The sequence below is a fragment of the Seriola dumerili genome, unplaced genomic scaffold (genome assembly GCF_002260705.1).
Source record: "Seriola dumerili isolate Sdu_G_001 unplaced genomic scaffold, Sdu_1.0 BDQW01000290.1, whole genome shotgun sequence".
NCBI lineage: Eukaryota > Metazoa > Chordata > Actinopteri > Carangiformes > Carangidae > Seriola > Seriola dumerili.
Genome location: NW_019174545.1, coordinates 4,030,746 through 4,053,620, shown reverse-complemented (window position 1 = coordinate 4,053,620; position 22,875 = coordinate 4,030,746). Strand labels below are relative to the sequence as shown.

General features: G+C 39.6%; 3 protein-coding genes across 3 annotated transcripts in view; all 3 read right to left on the bottom strand.

The window, feature by feature from the left end:
* Position 1: 1 nt before the first annotated feature.
* LOC111230802 (UDP-N-acetylglucosamine/UDP-glucose/GDP-mannose transporter-like) lies at positions 2–5,788 on the bottom strand. Its single transcript, XM_022757631.1, has 12 exons — positions 5,554–5,788; positions 5,415–5,448; positions 5,240–5,326; positions 5,082–5,149; positions 4,909–4,980; positions 4,509–4,577; positions 4,299–4,401; positions 3,579–3,671; positions 3,421–3,488; positions 3,199–3,277; positions 2,826–2,908; positions 2–2,345 (listed from the first exon to the last, which is right to left on the bottom strand). The coding sequence occupies exons 1-12, from the start codon at positions 5,679–5,681 to the stop codon at positions 2,216–2,218; spliced, it is 1,014 nt and encodes a 337-aa protein (XP_022613352.1). The 5' UTR covers positions 5,682–5,788; the 3' UTR covers positions 2–2,215.
* A 7,943-nt stretch (positions 5,789–13,731) lies between these two features.
* Positions 13,732–15,241, bottom strand: LOC111230843 (vasotocin-neurophysin VT 1-like). The gene is made up of 3 exons (XM_022757700.1): positions 15,122–15,241; positions 14,095–14,299; positions 13,732–13,868 (listed from the first exon to the last, which is right to left on the bottom strand). The coding sequence occupies exons 1-3, from the start codon at positions 15,239–15,241 to the stop codon at positions 13,732–13,734; spliced, it is 462 nt and encodes a 153-aa protein (XP_022613421.1).
* A 1,346-nt stretch (positions 15,242–16,587) lies between these two features.
* The window catches only part of ubox5 (U-box domain containing 5), a 12,717-nt gene continuing 6,429 nt past the window's right edge, over positions 16,588–22,875 (bottom strand). Inside the window, exons 3-7 of the mRNA XM_022757735.1 lie at positions 20,926–21,027; positions 19,728–20,500; positions 18,969–19,600; positions 18,659–18,844; positions 16,588–17,775 (exon numbers count right to left, since the gene is read on the bottom strand). Of these exons, the coding sequence (XP_022613456.1) occupies positions 17,555–17,775; positions 18,659–18,844; positions 18,969–19,600; positions 19,728–20,500; positions 20,926–21,027 (1,914 nt within the window). The 3' untranslated portion in view covers positions 16,588–17,554. The remainder of the gene's footprint in view (positions 17,776–18,658; positions 18,845–18,968; positions 19,601–19,727; positions 20,501–20,925; positions 21,028–22,875) is intronic.

Genomic DNA, 22,875 nt, shown 5'->3' with positions numbered 1-22,875 from the left:
TGGACTCCCATTCCCTTCCCCTCATATCTCCATTCCCAACCCGCCTTCCTGCGATATGTGCTGTAGCTACGAAAAATCGTTCAGAAACACAGATCGAAGTTTAGTTTGTTCTATCGAGTTGTGAAACCAGACTTTGAGACAGAGTTGGCCTGAGATCAGTGTTATGCACAGTATCATCTAATCCCCCTCACAGCACCAGGAAGGCACAAGCTAAAGCACCTTATTCAGCTTCCATTTTATTCTTTTAGGCTGCTATAATTGTAGATTTGACTATATGAAGAATGTCTTTCTTTCTTCTGTCTTCTACAGGCAAAGAAAGAGTACCTGTTATGTTTTTAATTTGTTTTGTTTGCACTTTGATGGTAACGAGTTTTTTAAGTATGTTGTGAGTGTAAGAGAGTGTGTATGACTAATGTATATATGGATTAAGCTCAGATGGACAGAATGATACAGGGTTTGGTCAAAACATAGGAAATGTTAAGTTACATTCAGACTGTCAGATGACCTCTCACCATGGTCCCAGGTTTCATCTCCAGCCTTGTAAAGCACAATTTCGCCGCCACTCTTGACAGGAGTGGTGGTAGAAATTGACTCAGAAAGTTTCAGATAGTTTTAGCCTCACCAGTACAGCTCTCTCTAAAAAAACAAAAAAAAACAGTGAGCAAAGGTGGACAAAAGGGAGGATAAGAAAAAAGAAAGTCAGGAGAGCTAGATCAGTACTGACATGTGACATGGTAATTCTAACATGCGAATGAGAGGTGATCATTGCAAGCCTAATCCAGAGGTCTGGTGAGGCACAAGTTTTTCCAATAATCCAAACTTTTACAGCCTTGCAATTTGTCTTTATTTATACATAACCATATCTGCCTGACATTACCGAGCCAACTACCTACTGTGCTCTGAATATTCTACAATGGATAAAGGTCCGGATTACCTTTCAGGACATGTCATATTTCCATTTCCAAACAGTTTCCTCATAGATACAAAGAATGTGTGTAAAGCCTGCAGGCCAAAAGTTGTTTTCCACCCAGACAGGAGACGTTTGTCAATGAATGTCAGTCACCTCTTATATTAAAAGGTGGCAGACCAGTTATAATACAGGCATAGCATCATTGCAGTGTGTGGTGCATCTATGTCATCTCATTTCAGAGTTTAAATTATGAGGTATTTATTTCACCATATATATTTTTTTGTCTGGCTAACATTTTGTTCATATGTTTGAGAGCACTAGAATCATTTCATGCGTAAAGGGAAATATTCCAATTTCAAAGTTTGTCGCATAAATTTAGACATCCCATTGATTTTGATGAAGCACTTACACCCACTATTAAGTTTTGGATTAAGCTTGCAATGCACTGAAGATTAGATCTGTTCTATGTGTCCAGGAAATGGCACCTGTTTTTCATAAACTGATTTGTGTAGTGCTGGGTTTTGTTGTTTTTTTTCTCGATTTTTTTCTTTGTTTTTTTTGTTTTTTTTACACGCAACACTACATCCTTCAACACTGTATGACATCTCTCATAACTGCCCTGCTTCTGGTTGTTTTTGGGAAACCTGCACCAACAACCGTGTCACTCTGTCACTCGAGCTGTCATGTTTGAATCTGTTTGATTTATAAATTACCCTTGTGGAGTTGCAGTGAAACTGGAAGGCAAATTGTTAATTGTTGATAATCAAAACACCAAATGATTTATTGTACCCAGTTATAGTATATTTTGAAGCATTCTTTTAACCCTTAGCCTATTTTGTGGTCTGAGAAAGATTATGGCATTTAATATATACACATTGTGTTTGTTAGAATATTGAGTGTGCACAAGAGCTTTGAAGTTGAATTTTAGTTTCAGTTTTCCCCCCTCTGCTAACATCCTCCAACAGTTTTCCTGTTTGTGACATGCATAGAGTGATCCTGCTTGCTTGGTAGATATTTTATTACACATTTTAAAGGTAAGAATTCTCTGACAGACTGTCTACACTGTTGTTGTAATTGTTGGTCTTCAATAAACATTCACTGAACCCTGACGCAGAATGTATGTGCTCTTCTTCTCAATGTATACACTCATGATTTAATAGTGGAATTAAATAGATAGCACCAGTGATGTATCCAGGGATATCAATTCATTGAGTTGAAATAAATATCAAAGTGTTACAGCAACATTATGCTCCAATATGAAGCAGAACAGTGCCACCAAGTGGTGAATGCTAAAATATTGTCCATTCAGCTGGTCAAGTGCTTCCCATTTGAATCTTCTGTAACATGAATCTTCAGCTCGTGCGCTCCTTCTGTGTTACCTCCAGGTGATTTGCTGCTAAAGGTGAAATATGAGTACACTAGTCCACCTGACATACTGCAAAGCAAAAGATAAAAGCAATGAATTGTTGAGCCATGGAAAATACCACTTAGATGTTAGAGTGACTGACGGCGAATGTACCAAGACAATTTTTTGTAGTTTTAATTCAAAGGTCCCTGTTATAACAAAAACAACAGGCGTATTTGAATTTTAGTCACTGATAACACATTAACTAAACTGATCTGTCGGGAAATGTCTGACTGTACACAATTGTTTTGCTCAGGATTGGACTTTGGATGTAGACATGGAAATTCATTTCACAATGCTGCTCTTATGAAACAAGAAATGTAAACGTGTAAAGAAATGTTGTGGCTGCATATATTTGATCGTTTGGTCACATCAAACGTCTCTGACAGTTTTCCGGTGCAGACATTTAACAACATATGTTGGTAGTAAACTGTTATAAAAAAAAAAAACATTTATATAAATATAAGACATTAAATAAATATAAAACTGGAATGAACAAAAAAATCTTACCAAATGCTGAGGCCTAGGAAGTTAGTCCAAGAGAACAGATAGTCTCCACCCACAAATATGCCAATATATGCAACAGCAACATTCTGGAGAAAATTTAGTTTTAAGTTAGTGATGATCTTGTTACCAGAAAAAGCGCAGATAAGAAATAATGACACAGTTAAAGATAGTTATTTATTTTTGTTATGTATGGTTTCATGTCTGTTGCTTAGCAAAACGTCTAAAACAAACTAAAATAATATAAATCATCATCATGGGCCAAAAATAAAGTTACTATCATTAAAATAATCAGTTTGGAGGGTTGGCCGACCTTGGTGGAGATACGTAATGTGTGCTTTTGAGTCTAAAAATAGTATTCATATCAGCGTGTTCTTACCTTTATTGCCCCCACCACTGTCGTAGTAAGTGCAGAGTTATAATAGCTGCACAGGACTATGGAATACATCAAAACAAACCTGAAAAAAACAGAGCTGAGTCTTAAGAAACTGGATAGGCTGAGGCAGTAATGTAAAAGCTACGTATGTAAGTAGGATTTTTAGAATATCAGAGTGTTTTTGGAGAGTAATTGAACAGTTTGAACTGAATTTTAGTGACATACCCCAGGAAGCAGGACATGAGGAAACAAATAATAAATGTGGCTTTAACCCAGTCCTCAAATATGACTGCCTGTGGATCAGAACATACAAGGCAGTCAGGCAGGAAAAGCATCCACAAACACCCAGAAAGAATATACGAGATTACAGTTACCGTATGTACCTCATGTAAATCTCCAGTTAATGCACTTGCCAAGAGAGTGGGGATAACAATGATCAGAGCATTGTAAAATAAGACGCCATACTTGCCAAGGCCCTTATAAAAAAAGGGGAAAATATTAGACATAATGTTACCAAAATCAAATATTTGAAATTATTAATAGTTCTTCACATTTCACTTCCAAATGAGTCAACAACTGTCACTATCTAAAATCATAAAAATAAACAAAAAAGGTGGCGGTTTTAAAATACGTGGCTGACAGAGTGTATCCAGCTGTTGTTATTTGTTTACTATATCTAAGTCTATCTAAGTACATATAGTGTATATGCAACTGTGGAGAGCAAGATCCTGTTTACTCAAAGGGTGGATGAACAAACTTACAGACATCACCTTATAATACCAAAGTTAAAAATCCATCCAAACCCATTATTTCCCAACAAGGTTATAGATGTATAATAAAAATGTGACCACTCAATCCATCCATCAAGTATTTCAAGTTTTCAGGACAGAGGAGACAAGTTTAAACGCCTCCCTTGTTTGGCAGGATGGCTGTGCAGTAATACATTCTGCTATAACCTCACAATTTGTCTGGTTCTTGTCCGTTTTCAACAGTAAATAAAACAGTTAACCACAACTACACAGACATTTAACTGTTAACTGAAACTACCAATAATATACAGTTTAAATCATCTCCATATCTACAGATTGTACAGGGGATGTTACCTCAGTCCCAAGTTTCTTCTTGGTGTACACACTGCTGGCAGCAGTGAAGGCATCATTGAACAGGATGAAGGTGTAGCCCTCCATATCGAAGGCCAGGTCAGAACTAGAGGAGAGAAAAAGATGGAGGGAAAGCACAGGTGTTTTATCTGCACATGGTTCAGTTCTTAAAACAATCTATAAACAAATCCAACTAAAAAAAAACAAACATACCTTGCAGCAATCATGGCACCAAGAACTATGGCAACAACACTGTACACAAGGCGTTTTGGAAATGTTTTTCTGAAAAAAGGAACAGTGAAAGATTCAGATCAAAACCAAACAGTGGACAGGAAGAGGCCGTGTGCATGGAGGAATTAGAAGACAATGTAAAAAGCCCTCCACCCATTCTACATATAAATAAGGGCAACAGTCTCAAGGACACATCTTTTTGGTCACTTTCTGTCTCTCTTTGTGACTTCTCAACAAGAAATGTTAACAGTCACTTCAAACAGATGCTCTGGCCCAGTAATTCATCCATGGGCATGTGTCAAAGTACCGAACAAGCACACTTGGCAACTGATAAACTCATTATAAATCATTCTATGTAAGAGTTCAGATCAGACAGGCTTACCTTAGTATATATACTTCCAAGATCATTGTCATCAATATGGTGAATTTCCGTAATACAGTGAACATGGGTAAACTGTAAAAGACAATATGTTTTTGGAAAGACCACAGGAATGAGCACTAGGAAATGCAAGGACCCAAATTGGCAAAATTAAATAACAACTAAACTGGTTAAACCTGAGCTTTTTGGTGCTGGCCAGGCCTGTTATATGGTTTCCAACATAAAGCAAAGGAAGAGGGAATATCTGGCAAGAAAATATAGCATATAATGATGGATAATGGGAAATAGAATATAATTAATTAAGGATCAATGATGAAAAATTAAAAATGCTTACTTTTAAGGGAACACTTCTGTCAAAATCTTGAAACTGGACTGTTTTGGTCTTTTTGGCAGCATAAAGCACAACAACAGTGACGGCCATCTGAAAGCACCAAAGTGACCATGAGTGTGGGTTATTGTGACAGACAGAGAAACGGAGAGAAACAAACATCCACACCTGCACATCTTACCTGGCCAATTCCCAGACACATGTAGGAGGGAAACCTGCAAAGCCAACACATAAACAGTAGAAGAGTGAGAGGAGGACGTCAGTTAGTCCGATCTATTGACACTGTATGATTGATTTGCTGACGACAAAGCGCCACCTACCTGAAGCTCGTCAGCACGGTTTTGTTCACCACCGTGATCAGAAAGGAGCTGCCGGCGTAAAACACAGCAGAGAAGAACTTGTGCAGTCCAGAGTGTTCAACAGTTTCTTGAAAGGCATTGGTGGACATTATGAGCCACTATATAACACCTAATAGTTTAGAAAAATACTTTATTTTTCTGTGGCGAAGTAATTCCTGGTTTAACGGCAAGTTTTGCTGGTGTTTCCTGTCAACCACTTGTCAACGCCCACACAGGAAGAAGGGACAGGTGGGCGGTCCCCGCACCATTACATAATTCAGAAGGGAAGTAGAACTAGTGTTTTCCCTTTTTTTAGAGGTTATTAAGCCTAATTACTACTTAATGGTGCAATAAAATAATATAAAATACATTAACATAGAATAATTGAAGCATACGTTTTAGAGTTTATAGTTTCAAAATAAAGCCCTAAGTTGGTAAGATGTATGAAGGCTATTTATTTGGAATGCATTTTGCAGAATTTCAGTGATGGAATATTTATTAAGTAAAAATAGAAACAAAATCATAATGAGCAAATATTACATATAGTATTACACATAAGTTTTGATTACAAGTAAAAGGCCTGCATTCAAATTTTATATAGATTTATACAGTACGATACAGTGTTAGACAGTGGGATATCAGTAAAACTGTATATGCATTTTCAAAGTAAAAGTATTTGTTATGAAGAATGGACTCGTAGTCTAAAATTAGTCATTCATTAATGTGTAGATAAAATTTTACTGTTGTGTGATCCAGGTGCTGCAAATAAAACACTGACGGGTAGTTTAAACTGCAGCACATGTATCATATTAGTTACTCGCATGTTCGAATGTAAAAAAACATATTACAAAAAATAATCAACTGCTGTTTCCCATTATGTATAATGTTGTACAAAGTACCTTATGTGATTTATAGCTTACAAATACAAACTTCTGTCGAGGTTTGGTTGCGTTTTAAACAAAGCTAAGCATATATAACACACAGTATACAGTCATTTTCTGTTAAAAACAAATATTAAAGGTCCCATATTTTACAAGTTTTTATATCCATAATAAGAAATATTTATTTATATTTTTTATTTTTAAGTACCAAAATATAATATATAAGTATAGCAGATTTCAGGTAAACACACAGAGAGACCTAATCCTATGAGGTTGGATGGTAAATCCAGGTGGGCCTTACAAGGGACACAGCTGAGAGTGGTGACTGTATAGTTGTGACATCACAAAATTATGGAAGTCATGACAGTTCACAGTTTCTGAATACGTGCTGTGTACATTTATCTGTGGACTGAGCGCTTTGATACTTTCAAATTATTTATATAGCACTTTTTTATAATAAAAAAGAAACTGAAATGTCACTTTCTACAATGTGAAGCCTTTAAAAGAGCATTAATGGCAGAAACGAACCCACTAACTGTATTCCAACAGACACATAACTGTATGTTTTTATATCTTTAGTAGAGTAGACAAGACTAGACTAGTAGACCGTTACTCATATAATGACATTTGTGCAGCACATTTCTGCTCAGCTTTAGTCTGAACAGCTCTCTGATGACTATGCCAAGTTAAACACTATCAGACAAAGAATAGTTGTCACGCTTCCATAGGCAAGTGGGCAAAGCACGTTCAGTCAAACTGTCTGCTGGAGTACGCTGCACCCATAAATCTGCTGATTGCAAGACAAAATGCTTTACTTGAATGTAGTTTGCTAGAGTCAGCAGTCTGAGCAGAAATTTCATTGTAAGCTGTTGCTCAACAGATCTGCCTGTTGAAAAAAAAATTAGTTGAGGTGAATATGCTGATAAGAAAACACTCTGTTGAAGAAGACATCACCCATGGTCAGTCATCAATAGAAATGTGAGATCGATATCTATATGCATGGTTTAACAAAACAAAGTCTGAGACTCGAACATGCTGAAAGTCAAACACCTCATTCTGTATATGACAGCTACTTGGCAGCGATTCTTGCTGATCCTCAGTGAGGCATTTACTAGAGTCAAGTGCTGTGACAAAGTATCTGACAGCCAAGATGAGCTTTACTAAAGCCAGAAGGATTGAGTTTAATTTTGGGGCCAGTTTCCTGAGCAGTGTTTAAGGAGGAAGTACTGTATCCAGAATGTGGTGCTGCTTTGTGTGGGCATCTGCAGTTGCCTGATAGCTATGCCAAGTACATCACTAGACAAACATTTGCTATTCTATTGCCAGGGCGCTACTGTTTATGAACACACTCACTTTGGCATCCCTGAGGAATCTGCAGGGGATTAGTTTAGACTCAACTGTCAGACTTAGGGTTGAACAGAACTTTATTAGCACACTTGTTTCTCTGTCCTGTCAGTATTTCCACTAGAGGGTGCTATTGAATTGTGAAGTCTTCACAGTGTAAAAGAAAACATCTGGACCTGACACAGTGGCGGGTGACCACATGCAAAATGTCTCCTTCAGCTTTACCTGCCTCACTTTGACTGTTTGAGCAAAAATGATCCGTCTTTGATCAGCTTTACTGCCCTCTGAGGCGAGATGAGCCTCTGCCAAATGTTTCTGGCAGTTTGTGAGCTGATGAATCAGTGAGCAGAGAAATATGACAACAGATGATTAGGCTGCCGACAGGAGGGCAAAAGGTAAATAGCTGTGAGATGTTTTTTTGAGTGTGTAACGGTGACTTTTTCTGTGGCCCCATCTGAAACCATCTTGTTTGTTTCCTCAATATCTTTTCTTACACAGTAGCTGATGTCATGGAGCCTAATTGTCTTTTCAGCTGTTTGGATTTAACCTCATGTCTCTGATGAAGGAAATTAAAATCATATTTGTGTGGTAGAAGAAGAGAGCTCACTGACAAACTGCCACTGGAGGAACTTGCTCTGACTAGCGTATGAGAAAGGTTGTACGTTTAAGAGCCGGAATGACTGAAAGGCAGATTACAGTGATCTGCTGTAGGTGTTTTTTTGCCTTTATGACTAGATGAGTTATTCATTATCATAACAGTCTAATGCCTTAGGCCTTAGCCTGATATATAGCTTGATGACGTGATTGTGAATGGAGTAGTGAACCAGTGAATTCATGTTCACCCAAATTTATTCAGTCACATCAAGTCAAATCAAATTTTGTTTATATGGCATAACAGAAGTTATCCCAGGGGACCTTTTTATATAGCAGGTCTAGACCATATTCTTTATTTTTGATTTTGCCTCTTCATCAACATATCTTTTATTTGACTTTTACTTTGGCACTTTTGGATTTTGATAAGATGTCACCTGACTCCAAAATGACCACAGAATCAGTATACTGTGTAACTGCCGTAGTTGCAGGAATTACAATAGGGATTTGCATAAAGGCAACTTACTAATTGTTCATGAATGAAACCGGGAAAGCATTGGATGCTGCCTAAGGAGAAACAGAAGACTAGTTTCCGGTCCAAATCCTCCTTTTTTAATGTCTGCATTTGTGCACAATTCCTGCTAATTTCTTTCAGTCTTGGATTATTTAAATGTTGCTTTTCACTTCTTCACAATAGTTGGCATCAGGTGTGATGCCTTTTGATCTGATCTGGGTTTCGTCATCATCAGAGGACAAGACCAAACAAGGAAATTTCCAAGTCCATTTTACTTTCATTTCTATAAAAACGTAGAGTTACATTCCCAAGATTAATCTACTATAATATTTAGATTCCTCACAGATATAAAGTTCCATCTATAGGTGATCACTCTTATTTGTCATATTTCATATTTTTCTCCACATCTCAGTTTACATGACAATATTTCTTATTACGAAATACAGAATAAATCCAGCAACATGAAGTACAGAACAGTGCCCTCCACACAATCGATGAAAAAAAACCACCAAGAGATCCTCTGTATGACACAATCTCTTGAAAACACCAGCTTTAGAAAACGTGACACACAGGTATATTGGGAAGAGATTTTTCATTCCATCTCATCATCTCAGAGTTAGCTTGTTCTGTTTCTTCATCCACAGAAGCCTTTCCAGGATTGCCTTCAGCTTGAGAGGAGCGCATATGGGTTTCTTACTGCCCTTTATGTAAAGTCTGCGGACACACACAGAGAAAGAAAATATGTTTCAGTTACAGATGATGGCAAAAATGTAAAGCATGTATATGTAACTGGAAGTAACAGTAAAGGTATTAGCTCATGTATAGACTTTTTTACCAAGTTCAGACTGCATAGATGATGTATGAATAAAGATATGAATGAATAATCATAATGAAGCATGTGATAACTCCATAATCACTGAGGCTCATTGTTGATCCTCACCACTTACATCAGTGCAGAGATGTCACAGGCGCCGTTGCTCCTCTGTTCATACAACCTTTCCACCTTCATCAGTATATGCTTATTGATGTTCCTTGTTCTGACACAGCATTTTGGGATGCCAGCTACAATGTGAGATTAAGAGCAGTGGTGAGAATGTTGGAAAGCAATAGATCGCAAGCATGAGTTGAAAGTTAACATGCTGAGACTAAATGACATGAAAAAAGCAGCTGGAAGGTGAATAATAAACCAACCGGTTGGTTACTATTATCTACACCCTCTGCTTTCCTATAACACATGCAAAATGAACATAAATATCAACAGCTCTGTAACTGTTTACAACAGTACAATATGTTTTTATTTTTATTTGTTTGCACCATACGGAGCCTGTACTTTTCCAAAAATATACACTTATGTAAATGCACGAACATGTCTTATAAACACATAAAACTGATTCAGTACAAGTGTTTTCTTGGTTTAACATGTGAATTTGTCAGAGTCAGAGAGAAAGGTCCTTACCTTCAGTGGAGGTGATGGCCAAAGCACACAGACAGACAATCACGAACGCAACTCGCAGATCCATGATGGCAGAGAAAATGAGCAGAGGAAGTCTGTCCTTGCTGCTTAAATACTAAACACACACACACACACACACACACACACACACACACACACACACAAACACACGCCTGTTTACCCCACGTTTTAAAAGAGTGATGATGAAGTAACATAGCCTGTACTGAAATAAGACTGTATTGTAATAAGTTGACTGTTTGTTCAAACCGTTGGTGCCGGATGAGTTTGTTGTACAGGTATGTTCCACTTGGACAGGCTCCGACAGGTTTAATAACCACACTTTTCACAGGACCTTATTTGACAGATTGAAACCAATTGAAACTTCCACACCCAGAGTAATGAAAGATAGAATAAAGGTCACAGTTGAACAATTGAGGTCATATCGAAACTTCATTAAGGTTGTTTAAGCAAAGTGATGCAGCTCAGTCAAACATCAACGTAAAAATGAAAGAAATAAGACGTATCACATTTTATATTCATTCATTTATATTAGTACAGAGTTCTGATGATGGCCCTAACCTTTGAACAGAAAAAAAAAATACCAAGAAGAATTTACCAATGATGGCAAAATTAAATCTGACTTTTGGCAACAAATTCTTGTAGAGCAAAACATTGCAGATACTGATAAAGGCTTAATTGACATAAATGAAGCGATGTTGAATCGATGTTGAATCTGTTGACAAGATATTATGTTGACTTAACACTGCGGTCGAGAAAACATTTCTCATGCGTTGTGTGCTCAGGTGTGGCTTTCTAACATTTGTTGCATGTTGTGCAATTCACTGAGCGTGCAAACATACAAGATAATAAAAAATGAAAAAAAAAATCTAACTTCCCCCCAAGGGAGTTTTTCTGGTAAAGCAAAGGACAGACTGACTTCATCGCTGTTTATTTTGTAACTGGGAAAGTTGGTGATGTGGTAGCAGACACATCAAAACCGTCTCTGTGTGATGTCTGGCTTGGTTTTCCATTTTGAGCATGCAACACTAAATACCTGGTCCCATGTAAAGCCTTCCATTCACAAGACTTCCTCCTGTCTGAGCAAGTAGTACAGGTTGTTTGTAAATTAATTTTTCTTCATTTTTTCTTTCTTTCCTTCTATCTTTAAAGTTTTGGTCTTTAAAACAAGCTACTGTGGTCTGGTTTGACTACACTGGAAGCCTTATCAAAATTAAAAACCGACAGCTTGCTTTATCCATTTAAAGGTTTTAATATTGGATTTTGTATGAAGGAAAAGAAGAAATCTGCCTTCTTGTTGCTAAGCTGATTTTGACAGACAGACCAGCACGTTTCCATTCATAAAACCAGCCCTGGCTGTGGCTCTGTGAAGCTGCACTTAGACACTGTGGTACACAAAATAGCTAATTTTAGCTTTGCAACCAAAGGACAAATTAAAATCCAGTGAGGGTGCTATGCCAAAAGTTAAGGGATCAATAAAGATATACAGTTAATCCTGACATGGGTATGAATATGTGTAACAAATTTCATGATAATCCATGTAATACTTGTTGAGACATTTAACTTAAAACCATAAATGTGAACGTGCCGGTGGTGAATGAGGAAAAGTCAGGGAATCACCAAAGTCTGTTGGATAAATCCTCTGGGAACTAAATATCTGTATTGAATATTATGGCATTCCATCCTGTATTTATATATAAAGGCATCTCTGTAAAATTAAAAAACAGAAGGAAAGGTTGGAATGACCACAGTCATTTAGATTCGTCCTCTAGGAACCACAGATGTCTTTACTCAATTTCATGGCAATCCATCAAATAGTTGTTGAAATAGAAATGTGCCATTCTGGGCCCAAAGTGGTCAGTGCTAGCTGTTAACTATTTTAAATGACTAAAGTCTACACATTATGTTTGAGTCTACTAGGTGATCATGTGCATTTATATTCATTTACAGTCTACATCACTGCTGCAACATTAACTGGAAATAAACAATTATACAGGGTGCAGTGATTGATTTTGAAAATGAAAGGAAAAAAATGCAATCATCAAGATTTATGACTGAATAATCAACATAAAGGTTATTGATGTCACAACAAGTAACAGTTAACTGTCAAAATCTGGGAGGTCCTGGGATCCTGTCCCAAGCGAATCTGAAGGACATCACAGGCAAAGCTGCCATCAGCCCTGGCAGAGGCATCAGCTTTCAATCATCACACAAAAGGATAATGACGACTGGAATTCACTTTCCTTCGTCTACACAAATTAGACATGTTGATACACAGCAGAGAAGGTTGTGTGCTTGAAGGAGATGAATAAAAGGGCCACTGACACTGTCAATTTATTTTATTGGCGCAACAACTAAGGTGTGATCTGGATCACTCAATAAATGATTTACAACAATCACCTTTGACATCAACGTGACTTTAAGCATCAAAAAGCCCAAGCTTTGTTGTCCCTACTTGACCCTCATACTGTATCAGTATTAACATTCGATATAGTTTGCTGCAAATTAAATGGCGGCATCCAAACAGACTGTGTCTTCTGGGAAAAATAAGACGAAAGTTATCTGTGTTGGGATACATTCCTTACACACTTACTCACTTTCTTTTACACATTTTCTCTCACACACACACACACACACACACACACACACACACACACACACACACACACCACACACCACAACCACAACACCACACACACACACACACAGGTGGTGGGTAAAGTTTCAGTGAGTCATCAGTTAGAGGTGTAATTATTTTTGAGCCTGGGGATAATGAGAACAGAACAGACAACAGAAGCTCTTTTTGGCAGTGATACAGTCTGTATTGTTTTTTCCATTTTCAATGTACAATACCATTTCTAATACACAAGAAGTAGCTGCTCAAGCATTATCATTCAGCTGTTACACATGGATGTCTATAGCAACATTTATCTCCAGTCTCTGACTTATTTACAGTGTTTTCTTCTAAAACTCACTCATTGGAACTGGAGCACTGAGGTGTCTAATTTCCTTCATATAGATCAAACATTGTTTACAGTATGTGCATTAGTATATACATTTCTAGGGTGGAAACAAACATGAAATCTAATGTTTCATATCGGTTACTATGATTCCTTGACCCCCGGATTTGGATAGAAGTAGCCAATCAGTAAACGAGTTGAAGATAGTTCTCTATCTGTGACGGCATACCGTCTTGACAGCATCAGCATAGCAGAAAGGTTTAAGAGAGAACAAAGTTTGACTTGGTATTTTATTGGTTCAAGGTTTGAATCTCAAGGTTGATAGTGGAACAGAGACGATCTGCATTTCTGTTGCACCTCCAGAACCTGAGGAGCAGAGGAACCTCCACGGATACAGTGTCAGTACTCAGTCTGTCCTCTGCTGGCCACGTGCAGCAGGCGGAGCAGCAGCTCTGCAGGTGAGCTCCCTGCAGAGCTGTGGGCTGGATCTGAGGCCTCGGTCTCCCCCAGGCAGTCAGAGTCCACCGCACAGCTCTCTGAGAAGAGAGAGTAGGGGAGAGGAGAGGAGAGGAGAGGACAGGAGAGGAGAGGAGAGGAGAGGAGAGGAGAAGAGAGGAGAGGAAAGGAAAGGAAAGGAAAGGAAAGGAAAAGAAAAGAAAGGAAAGGAACTTTATCGACACTGGCTATGGAATAGTTCATACTATAGTAGACCTATTAACTCCACTAACCATGACAAACAGATACAATCAGAGTAGAATGTACCTGAGCTACAGCAGAGTCCTGAAGCAGCACAGCGTCCTCCTTCAGATCCACAGGGTCTCCCTCCTGCCTGACAGGGGGTGAGCAGGTAGTTCTCCTCCACACAGTGAGCTGTTTCTGCGGAGCCCAGCAGGCAGCCGAGGCCCTCCCCGCAGCAGATACTGGGGCCGAAGCAGCGGCCCCTGTCACTGGGGCCACAAGACATGCACTGGAGGAGAAATTAATAGATTTAAGCATAATCAGGTGCTTTAATCCAGTCACTTTTTTTGTGACATTTACTTTGGCATTGTCCAGTCAAACTCTTCTGTTGATAGGTTGTCTGACTGCAGAAATACTCATTTTGCCATTTCATTTCATTGCGTTTTTCTTAATGCTCAGAGAATTCCTTCCCTCACATTCAATCAACATGGTAATGGGCATGGTATTAGCCAAAAAGCTGATTCTGAAAATACTGTGTCTGTTCATCTCACTTTAGTGTTTGCATATATTTCTAATGTGTCTTTTAAGTTGCTTCCACACCAGAAATCATGAGAAAAGAAGGAATTAAAAAAAACTTGAAATGCATCACACCAGGCAGTTTTTGTTTCTCTTATAAGATTATACATATGTTTATCATATATATATATTTTTAAAGTGAATATGTTTGTCTTATTTTACGCTCCTAAAAAGCTCAATTTGCTGCAGTGTTTTATCTTTTGGAAAAACCTTGTCCTTAACATACCTTATACAATTATACAACATTGTTATTACTATCATAACTGACTTTTATTACGGTTCTTACCATTTTGTTTAGTTTTTAGTGTGTAAAATGTATGGGTTGTTATTTACACATATGAACCCAATCCCCTAAACCACTGATATTACATTTATACAATCATTTATTTTATATTTTGAATTTACTTTAAAGCTAAATTACTTTATATATAATCAGAATAGACTCAAAGGCAACTTGAGAAATTTCCAATCTAAGAAATCTGAAAAAGTCAAAGGTGACATCCCAAAAGAAAGCAGAGAGGATAATGGTCCTCACCTGTCTGATCCCCGTCTCCGGCAGCGCTCGTTTCCCTCCTCGGGGGCAGTTCTGGATGTAACAGGCGGAGGAGAGGGCAAGGAGTCCCAGGACGCACAGCGGGAACAAGGAGTGAGGCATCGCTGCTGGTTTTTGGATGAGCGCCTCCGCCTGTTTAGGGTGGGGGTTGATGTCTGACCGATGTCCCGGTCGATTCCTCACTTATAAGCGGGCGGACATGGATCAGACAAAGCGACTGACACCCGCATCTGACGTCAGTGTCGTGTAGTGTTCTGCTCTCCACACGCACGCGCGCCCGAAGGCCACCGGCGCGCGAGGGGTCGCTGCGGATATGGCTCTGCATCAGATGTGTGCCATCTAACAAATGTACACAAGAACACAACAATGGCAGCAGAAGATGGTCTTTCTGTATTCTGCGCCACACTTATTTGAAATAACTTATTTGAAATAACTTTTCTGAAGGCGGGAGGGCAGGCGCACATTTAAAAAAAAATGGCACATCAACAACTAGCTTAATTGGAGATTGTGGACAACTAATTAGATTTACTGCACTAATGAAGTACATCTCATGATGATCATGTACAGATCAGCTGTGAAACTAGTCACTGCTCATCACTGTATAGCAGACATTTTTAACTTTTGTCACCTGAAGAGACTGTGACAGCATCATGACCACACAAAACAACACAAATTATTCCCCTGGCGTGATTTAAAACTATTAATGAGCATAACAGGATTAGCATTTGCAATAAACATAAATATTTTGAGCTTATTATTCTGTTTAGTGTCTTGTTGCATGCTTAGGATTTTATCTCACCTATTAGCTGCTGTGATGCTGATTAACAAGTAAGTGATAAATGGTAAAACTGAGCATCAGAGGCAGAAGGTGAAAGTGTGAAGGAGTTCTTTAATTAGTACCAGAGCATTCAAGCCCTGTCATTCAATAAACACAAAATATGGTCTTATTATGCGTTACTGCACTCCTCAACAACATGAAATAAGAAATTATCTAAAAACAGTTCCTCTAACATATAGAAAAAAACTCCTGATTCCTGTATTAAATCTTTTTTTTTTTTTTAAATTTTTTACAAGAACTGAAATAGAATTATTTTGAGGGTGGATTAATATTTTCTTTTACATTACCTGTACCATGTATAAAACAGAAAAGACACCCAAACACACAGTCTGATTGTGTATCATTTAAGTGATTTATCTCCTACTTGTAGCTGAAACAGTGAAGCTGATGTCCCGATTTCACATGCAGAACTGATTCCAGTCTTTGTTTATTGGGCGGATACAGGATCATGACCTTGGTTAAGGTTGATGTTGTCAGGGAGACCAACATTTAAATTATGCCGTTTGTGATTGTAAAGCCCAATAAAAACTGTTTTTCCTGACTTTGCTCTGTTTAGCCCTTTTGTGCACACAACACACTTGCAAGAGACGGTTAGGGTGAAGTGTTAAGAGGCAGAAAGCAAATATGTGGGCAAGGACACTCAGGAGGACATGTAGTCTCAGCCAGGAAACATTGTCATTTTCTTTCCTAACACTACACCTTTTAATGCTACCTGATGAACATTTGCCACTGTGGGAATTCATGGAAGCAGATACAGTTTAATATTAACACACCAAAAACATAATAAAAAATTTGTACATAGTCAGATCCAATAATTCCTCATCATTACATTTTCTGCCTGTTTTTACCCTCTAAACCTAAGCAAGAGTGTAGGGAGTGTAAAGAGTGTAAAGTGGTGAATAAAGTGAAGAAAGATAGAAGGGAGGGGTCTGAGATAAGGACATGGCATCAGGACGTCAGCTGAGCTAAGCAAGACCCCGTCTGTTTCTGCACAATGACCACACAACCTTGGATGGACTCGATTGGAGATTAATTCTTCTGGCCTGTTGCTCTCAGTACTTCTGTCCCTCAACCTTTTTCTTTGTGCATCCTCAACACATCCAGGGTCTCCACAAAGGCTGCTGAACCAAGGCTGCAACTAGACTTCAATGCTGAATGAAAAGGCTAAGATGGGAAGAGGGGGTGGAAGAGATGAGGACAAGACTTTTATATATTTATATATATATTTTTCACATTCTCAAATGCAAGATTTTACAAAAGGTCTTTCCTTTCACTGATGTCCTTTCTTCAGCTGTGGACATTAAAAACCTGTTTGGTCTGTATAATCTGATTTTGTTACGCCACAGGTCCAAGGCAAGTCTAAGGAATATAACACAGTGCTAGACTTGAAGTCCTCAGTGTTTGGTAACGCACATGGATAAGAATTAATACAAAATATTCTATATTTTCTTCATTTTGAGTTCAACACGGTCACAACGCCACATCTGGAGTACAACCCTGTTTTCACCTTGACAACAATCCTCCTCATTTCCTGGCAGACTTTTGAAGTTCGTAACTTTGTCTTTTTACTCCATCTGTCAGTGATGCACACGTATGATGTCACTGCGTGGGGTAGGGCTTTGGCAGGCGGGACACAAGATGTGACTGGATGTTACTGCAGTGACTAAGTTTAGCCGATTTGATTGCCTCCGCAGGCAGGCATGGCAGAGCAAGTGACTACAGGTTAGACGATAGATGGATGATACAGACGTGGAGTAAGCAGAGACTGAACAGGAACACGCAGAGCATGTCTTCTCACCTAGAAAGCAAATGTGAGGGAAAAAAAAAAATTAAATAAAAATGTATTTTAATTTCAACATTATACAAATAACAATTTCCTATTTCAAAGACTCATGCAGTCATAAAGTCATTACTTTGTGTCTGTCTGTACATTTCTTTTATGTGTTGTTAATTCAGTCTTTGGTTTATCCCCCTTTCTCTTACCTTACCCTTATCTCTTATCTACCGACTAGATCTTCTGATTTCCAGCACCCCAGAATGCCTCTCACCAATGATTGAGTCAAGTATTTTGCACTTTGCACTATGTTCAGAAAAAAACATGTCTTCTAACTGTGATGAATGTTGTCCAATCCAGGTTTCTGTTAGTGTAAAAATGAACAGAGAAATTTAAAAAGGGATTTTTTTCTGAAACTTTATGAAGCCTATATTCCATATTGTTTACAGGAAGTGCAGCATTAGGCTAACCACTGAGTAAGCTATGACAGCAGTTAAAACAACACTTAAGAGCTGCAAAGGTGGGGCGTGTGGTGTGGGGTACCGGTGACACATGAAATAATTATAGTTTAGATAATAGATCCATTAGTGTGACAGCTTATCAGATGCCAAAACAGTGAACAGTGGTTTATCATACCATAAGGAAAGACTTCACAACTCTAAAATGTTATGATAGCAATCACTTATCTTTAGTTGAAATGATGACAAGGTAAACAGAGGAAATATTTTGTTCACTTAACAAAGTACCAGAACTGTGCACATTTCTCACAGTTGAGAGTCTTGCTGGATGGTGTGGGATTGGGACCTGGTTCGGTGTTTTTGCTAATTAATTCTGCATTTTTTCAGTGTTATGCATCACCATTTGAATCCATTCAAACTGAATTAATCCAAACTGACACCAATCCTACCTGTACAGACACTCGGAGAGCCTGAACTCTGGCACTGCTGTGTGGTTTTCGCTGGCTCAGAGTCAGGAGTAACCCGTCTCTGCTGAGACAAGTTTGAGGTGAAGGATGGTCTGCCTTGCAGGGCAGAGAAAAGGGCTTCATCCAGGCTTGCCGACAAACGCTCCTCATGGGAGCTGCAGCTGGGGGCTGGAGTGGAATAGTGAAGGAGCAAATGTTGACAAGTCAGCAGGAAAAAAAGATAAAACGCACACATGGAAAACAATACAGATATGTTGTAAGATGTTATTCTTAAAGAAAATATCATACTCACCTGAAACCGCAGCATTTCTTGGTCTTTTTGTTTGAGGTAGTAGTTGCTTCTCAGTTGTCAACTCTTCTGTTGACTCTTTAGAAATTCCACTTAGACCTCGTTTCTTCCTTCTATCTAACTCTGATTCACCATCTGTAGTAAGAGGCTGGGAGTTAGTTGTATGATTCCCATTATCTGATGAATGTCCTAATCCAGTGTCTTCTATCTGTGCAGTTTTTTTTGTGTTTCTAGTTCCAGCATTATATTGAATAGAAGTATTGGTTATTGAGCTTTTGCTGAGACACGTAGAGTTCTGGGACTGTCCGTCTACCTTGGAGGGTATAAGTCTTGAGGCTTGTGGATTCTCTCCCTCTCCTTGTCTCCCCAACATCCCGTCCCTCCTCACCTCCCCTCTCTGCAGGAGGAAGTGATCGATGCGGGTTTTCAGTTGGGGGTTAGGAAGAGGCTGGCAGTTTGAAGTGAACGGGACCCCAGTGAAGGGGTCGTTCGGGGCACGACCCCAAGTGGCCTCCCTCTTCTGGTACTCCTCCAGAGTGGTGTTGTCCACTGACACACCACCGGGCAGCAGCATAGGCAGCGTCATTACTTCCTGGGTTATTGGGTCAAGGAACTCTTCTGGGATGGAAAGATTGCTGGAGTCGGACAAAAAGCCAGCAGATGGTTATCATTGTAGGAAAACTAATAACTTTTGTTATTTTATACTTTAATTTATCTACAACAAGAATCAGATTGAACAAAAAGATTGCTTCACAAACATACCTTGGAGGTGTGGCTGCTTGCAGTGGTTGGTTTCTTTGTCTGACAGAGGGGGCAAAAAATACAGTTCGTGGCAGCTGTCTTACACTGGCCTCATGGACACTTTTAATCCTCTCCACGTCTTCTGCAGGGCAGCAGCGAGCAGGCTGTCCCCACACGGTCAAAGCCTTGAGCCCCAAAGCCGATGCTGCACCGCCAAATGGCACAGTCACACGAAGTTGCGTCACAGCGCCCAACGAGAGCAGACCCCGGCTCCAGAGCTCCTCTTGCCGACAGTTTGCAGGTTGTGGAGGGGGTGGAGAGAGGAATGGAGGCCGGGGACTAAAATTCGAACGCGAAAAACAGACTTGGGTTTCTTCTTTAAGTTCACAACGACCTACCAGTCTAAACTCTGCCTCAGGTTGGCTGGATTCAGCATTTGTTTGAGTGTGCTCTTTGGCCATCTGCCTCTTGTATGTATGCCCTTTATGTTGACGCCCATCTAGAGTCTCTGCACCCCATTGTTGGGCCTGAAGACTCCACTGGTGGCCATTACTTTGGCAAGATTTACTGTCATATTCTCGTTTATTTTTGTTCTGTTCACTCTGGTCCTTTATCTGCACTTGTTCCTTTTGATCAACCTGCTTGTGGCCTTGACTAAAATTCTGCGAAGCAAGTGAATCAGAGCTGGTGCTGATCTCCAGCCTCTTGCAGGCCTGTCCGCGGTCCATACCCCAGGGCCACAGCTCCACATCCACCCTGCAGAGCTCCACCTGGAAGCCAAACTTCAACGTCACCTGAAAGGAATGGAGCAAAAAAAAAGTGGACATTAATTTATCAATTACAGTCATTAATGTCTGCAGACTGGAATGCCATTAATTTTTGTCATTTTTCTGAAAATATGAGATTGAGTGTAGCCCCCTTTGTGAGACAGGATGATCAGACACATGCTTCAGACACATACCAGCCTCAAAGTGGAAGAGACAGATGAGAAAAAAAAGAAGATTCCCAAATTCTCTTTTCAAAGATTTAATTATTCAAATCAAAAGGACGTGGTAACCCTCAGAAGTGGCCACATTTGTCCGCACCGGTCAGACTTTGACCTTTTCATATGTAAGACTACATGCAATTATCTTTTAAGGTGTTTAATCAATTTCTTGCCAAGAGTTAGATGAGAACTCTCATTTAACAATTGAACCAAAGTACGATAGCTTCATCTTACCTGTACAGGTGGACGCAGAAAGTACTCCAGCTTGAAGCCACGCCTCCGGACAGCGGGGTCAGCTGACACAAGATTTGTGACATCATAGCCATCTGCACACAGCTGCAGGTGCGAGATAATGGAAAAATAATCTTTACTGAAAGCTTGATATTGAGAGAAGCTTCAGTAAATAATTTTCAAATATCTATAAAGAGTTTTTTTTTTTTTTTTTTTTTTTTGCCTTTAATGGATAGTGTACAGCATTGAGACAGGAGACAATGAAAAAAATGTCAGAATACACACCTGACCTGCTCTCAAATGCTACGAACAAGTGGCCTCCCTCTTCTGGTACTCCTCCAGAGTGGTGTTGTCCACTGACACACCACCGGGCAGCAGCATAGCAGCGTCATTACTTCCTGGGTTATTGGGTCAAGGAAACTCTTCTGGGATGGAAAGATTGCTGGAGTCGGACAAAAAGCCAGCAGATGGTTATCATGTTAGAAAACTAATAACTTTTGTTATTTTATACTTTAATTTATTCTACAACAAGAATCAGATTGAACAAAAAGATTGCTTCACAAACATACCTTGGAGGTGTGGCTGCTTGCAGTGGTTGGTTCTTTGTCTGACAGAGGGGGCAAAAAATACAGTTCGTGGCAGCTGTCTTACACTGGCCTCATGGACACTTTTAATCCTCTCCACGTCTTCTGCAGGGCAGCAGCGAGCAGGCTGTCCCCACACGGTCAAAGCCTTGAGCCCCAAAGCCGATGCTGCACCGCAAATGGCACAGTCACACGAAGTTGCGTCACAGCGCCCAACGAGAGCAGACCCCGGCTCCAGAGCTCCTCTTGCCGACAGTTTGCAGGTTGTGGAGGGGGTGGAGAGAGGAATGGAGGCCGGGGACTAAAATTCGAACGCGAAAAAAACAGACTTGGGTTTCTTCTTTAAGTTCACAACGACCTACCAGTCTAAAACTCTGCCTCAGGTTGGCTGGATTCAGCATTTGTTTGAGGTGTGCTCTTTGGCCATCTGCCTCTTGTATGTATGCCCTTTATGTTGACGCCCATCTAGAGTCTCGCACCCCATTGTTGGGCCTGAAGACTCCACTGGTGGCCATTACTCTTGGCAAGATTTACTGTCATATTCTCGTTATTTTTGTTCTGTTCACTCTGGTCCTTTATCTGCACTTGTTCCTTTTGATCAACTGCTTGTGGCCTTGACTAAAATTCTGCGAAGCAAGTGAATCAGAGCTGGTGCTGATCTCCAGCCTCTTGCAGGCCTGTCCGCGGTCCATACCCCAGGGCACAGCTCCACATCCACCCTGCAGAAGCTCCACCTGGAAGCCAAACTTCAACGTCACCTGAAAGAATGGAGCAAAAAAAAGTGGACATTAATTTATCAATTACAGTCATTAATGTCTGCAGACTGGAATGCCATTAATTTTTGTCATTTTTCTGAAAATATGAGATTGAGTGTAGCCCCCTTTGTGAGACAGGATGATCAGACACATGCTTCAGACACATACCAGCCTCAAAGTGGAAGAGACAATGAGAAAAAAAAGAAGATTCCCAAATTCTCTTTTCAAAGATTTAATTATTCAAATCAAAAGGACGTGGTAACCCTCAGAAGTGGCCACATTTGTCCGCACCGGTCAGACTTTGACCTTTTCATATGTAAGACTACATGCAATTATCTTTTAAGGTGTTTTAATCAATTTCTTGCCAAGAGTTAGATGAGAACTCTCATTTAACAATTGAACCAAAGTACGATAGCTTCATCTTACCTGTACAGGTGGACGCAGAAAGTACTCCAGCTTGAAGCCACGCCTCCGGACAGCGGGGTCAGCTGACACAAGAGTTTGTGACATCATAGCCATCTGCACACAGCTGCAGGTGCGAGATAATGGAAAAATAATCTTTACTGAAAGCTTGATATTGAGAGAAGCTTCAGTAAATAATTTTTCAAATATCT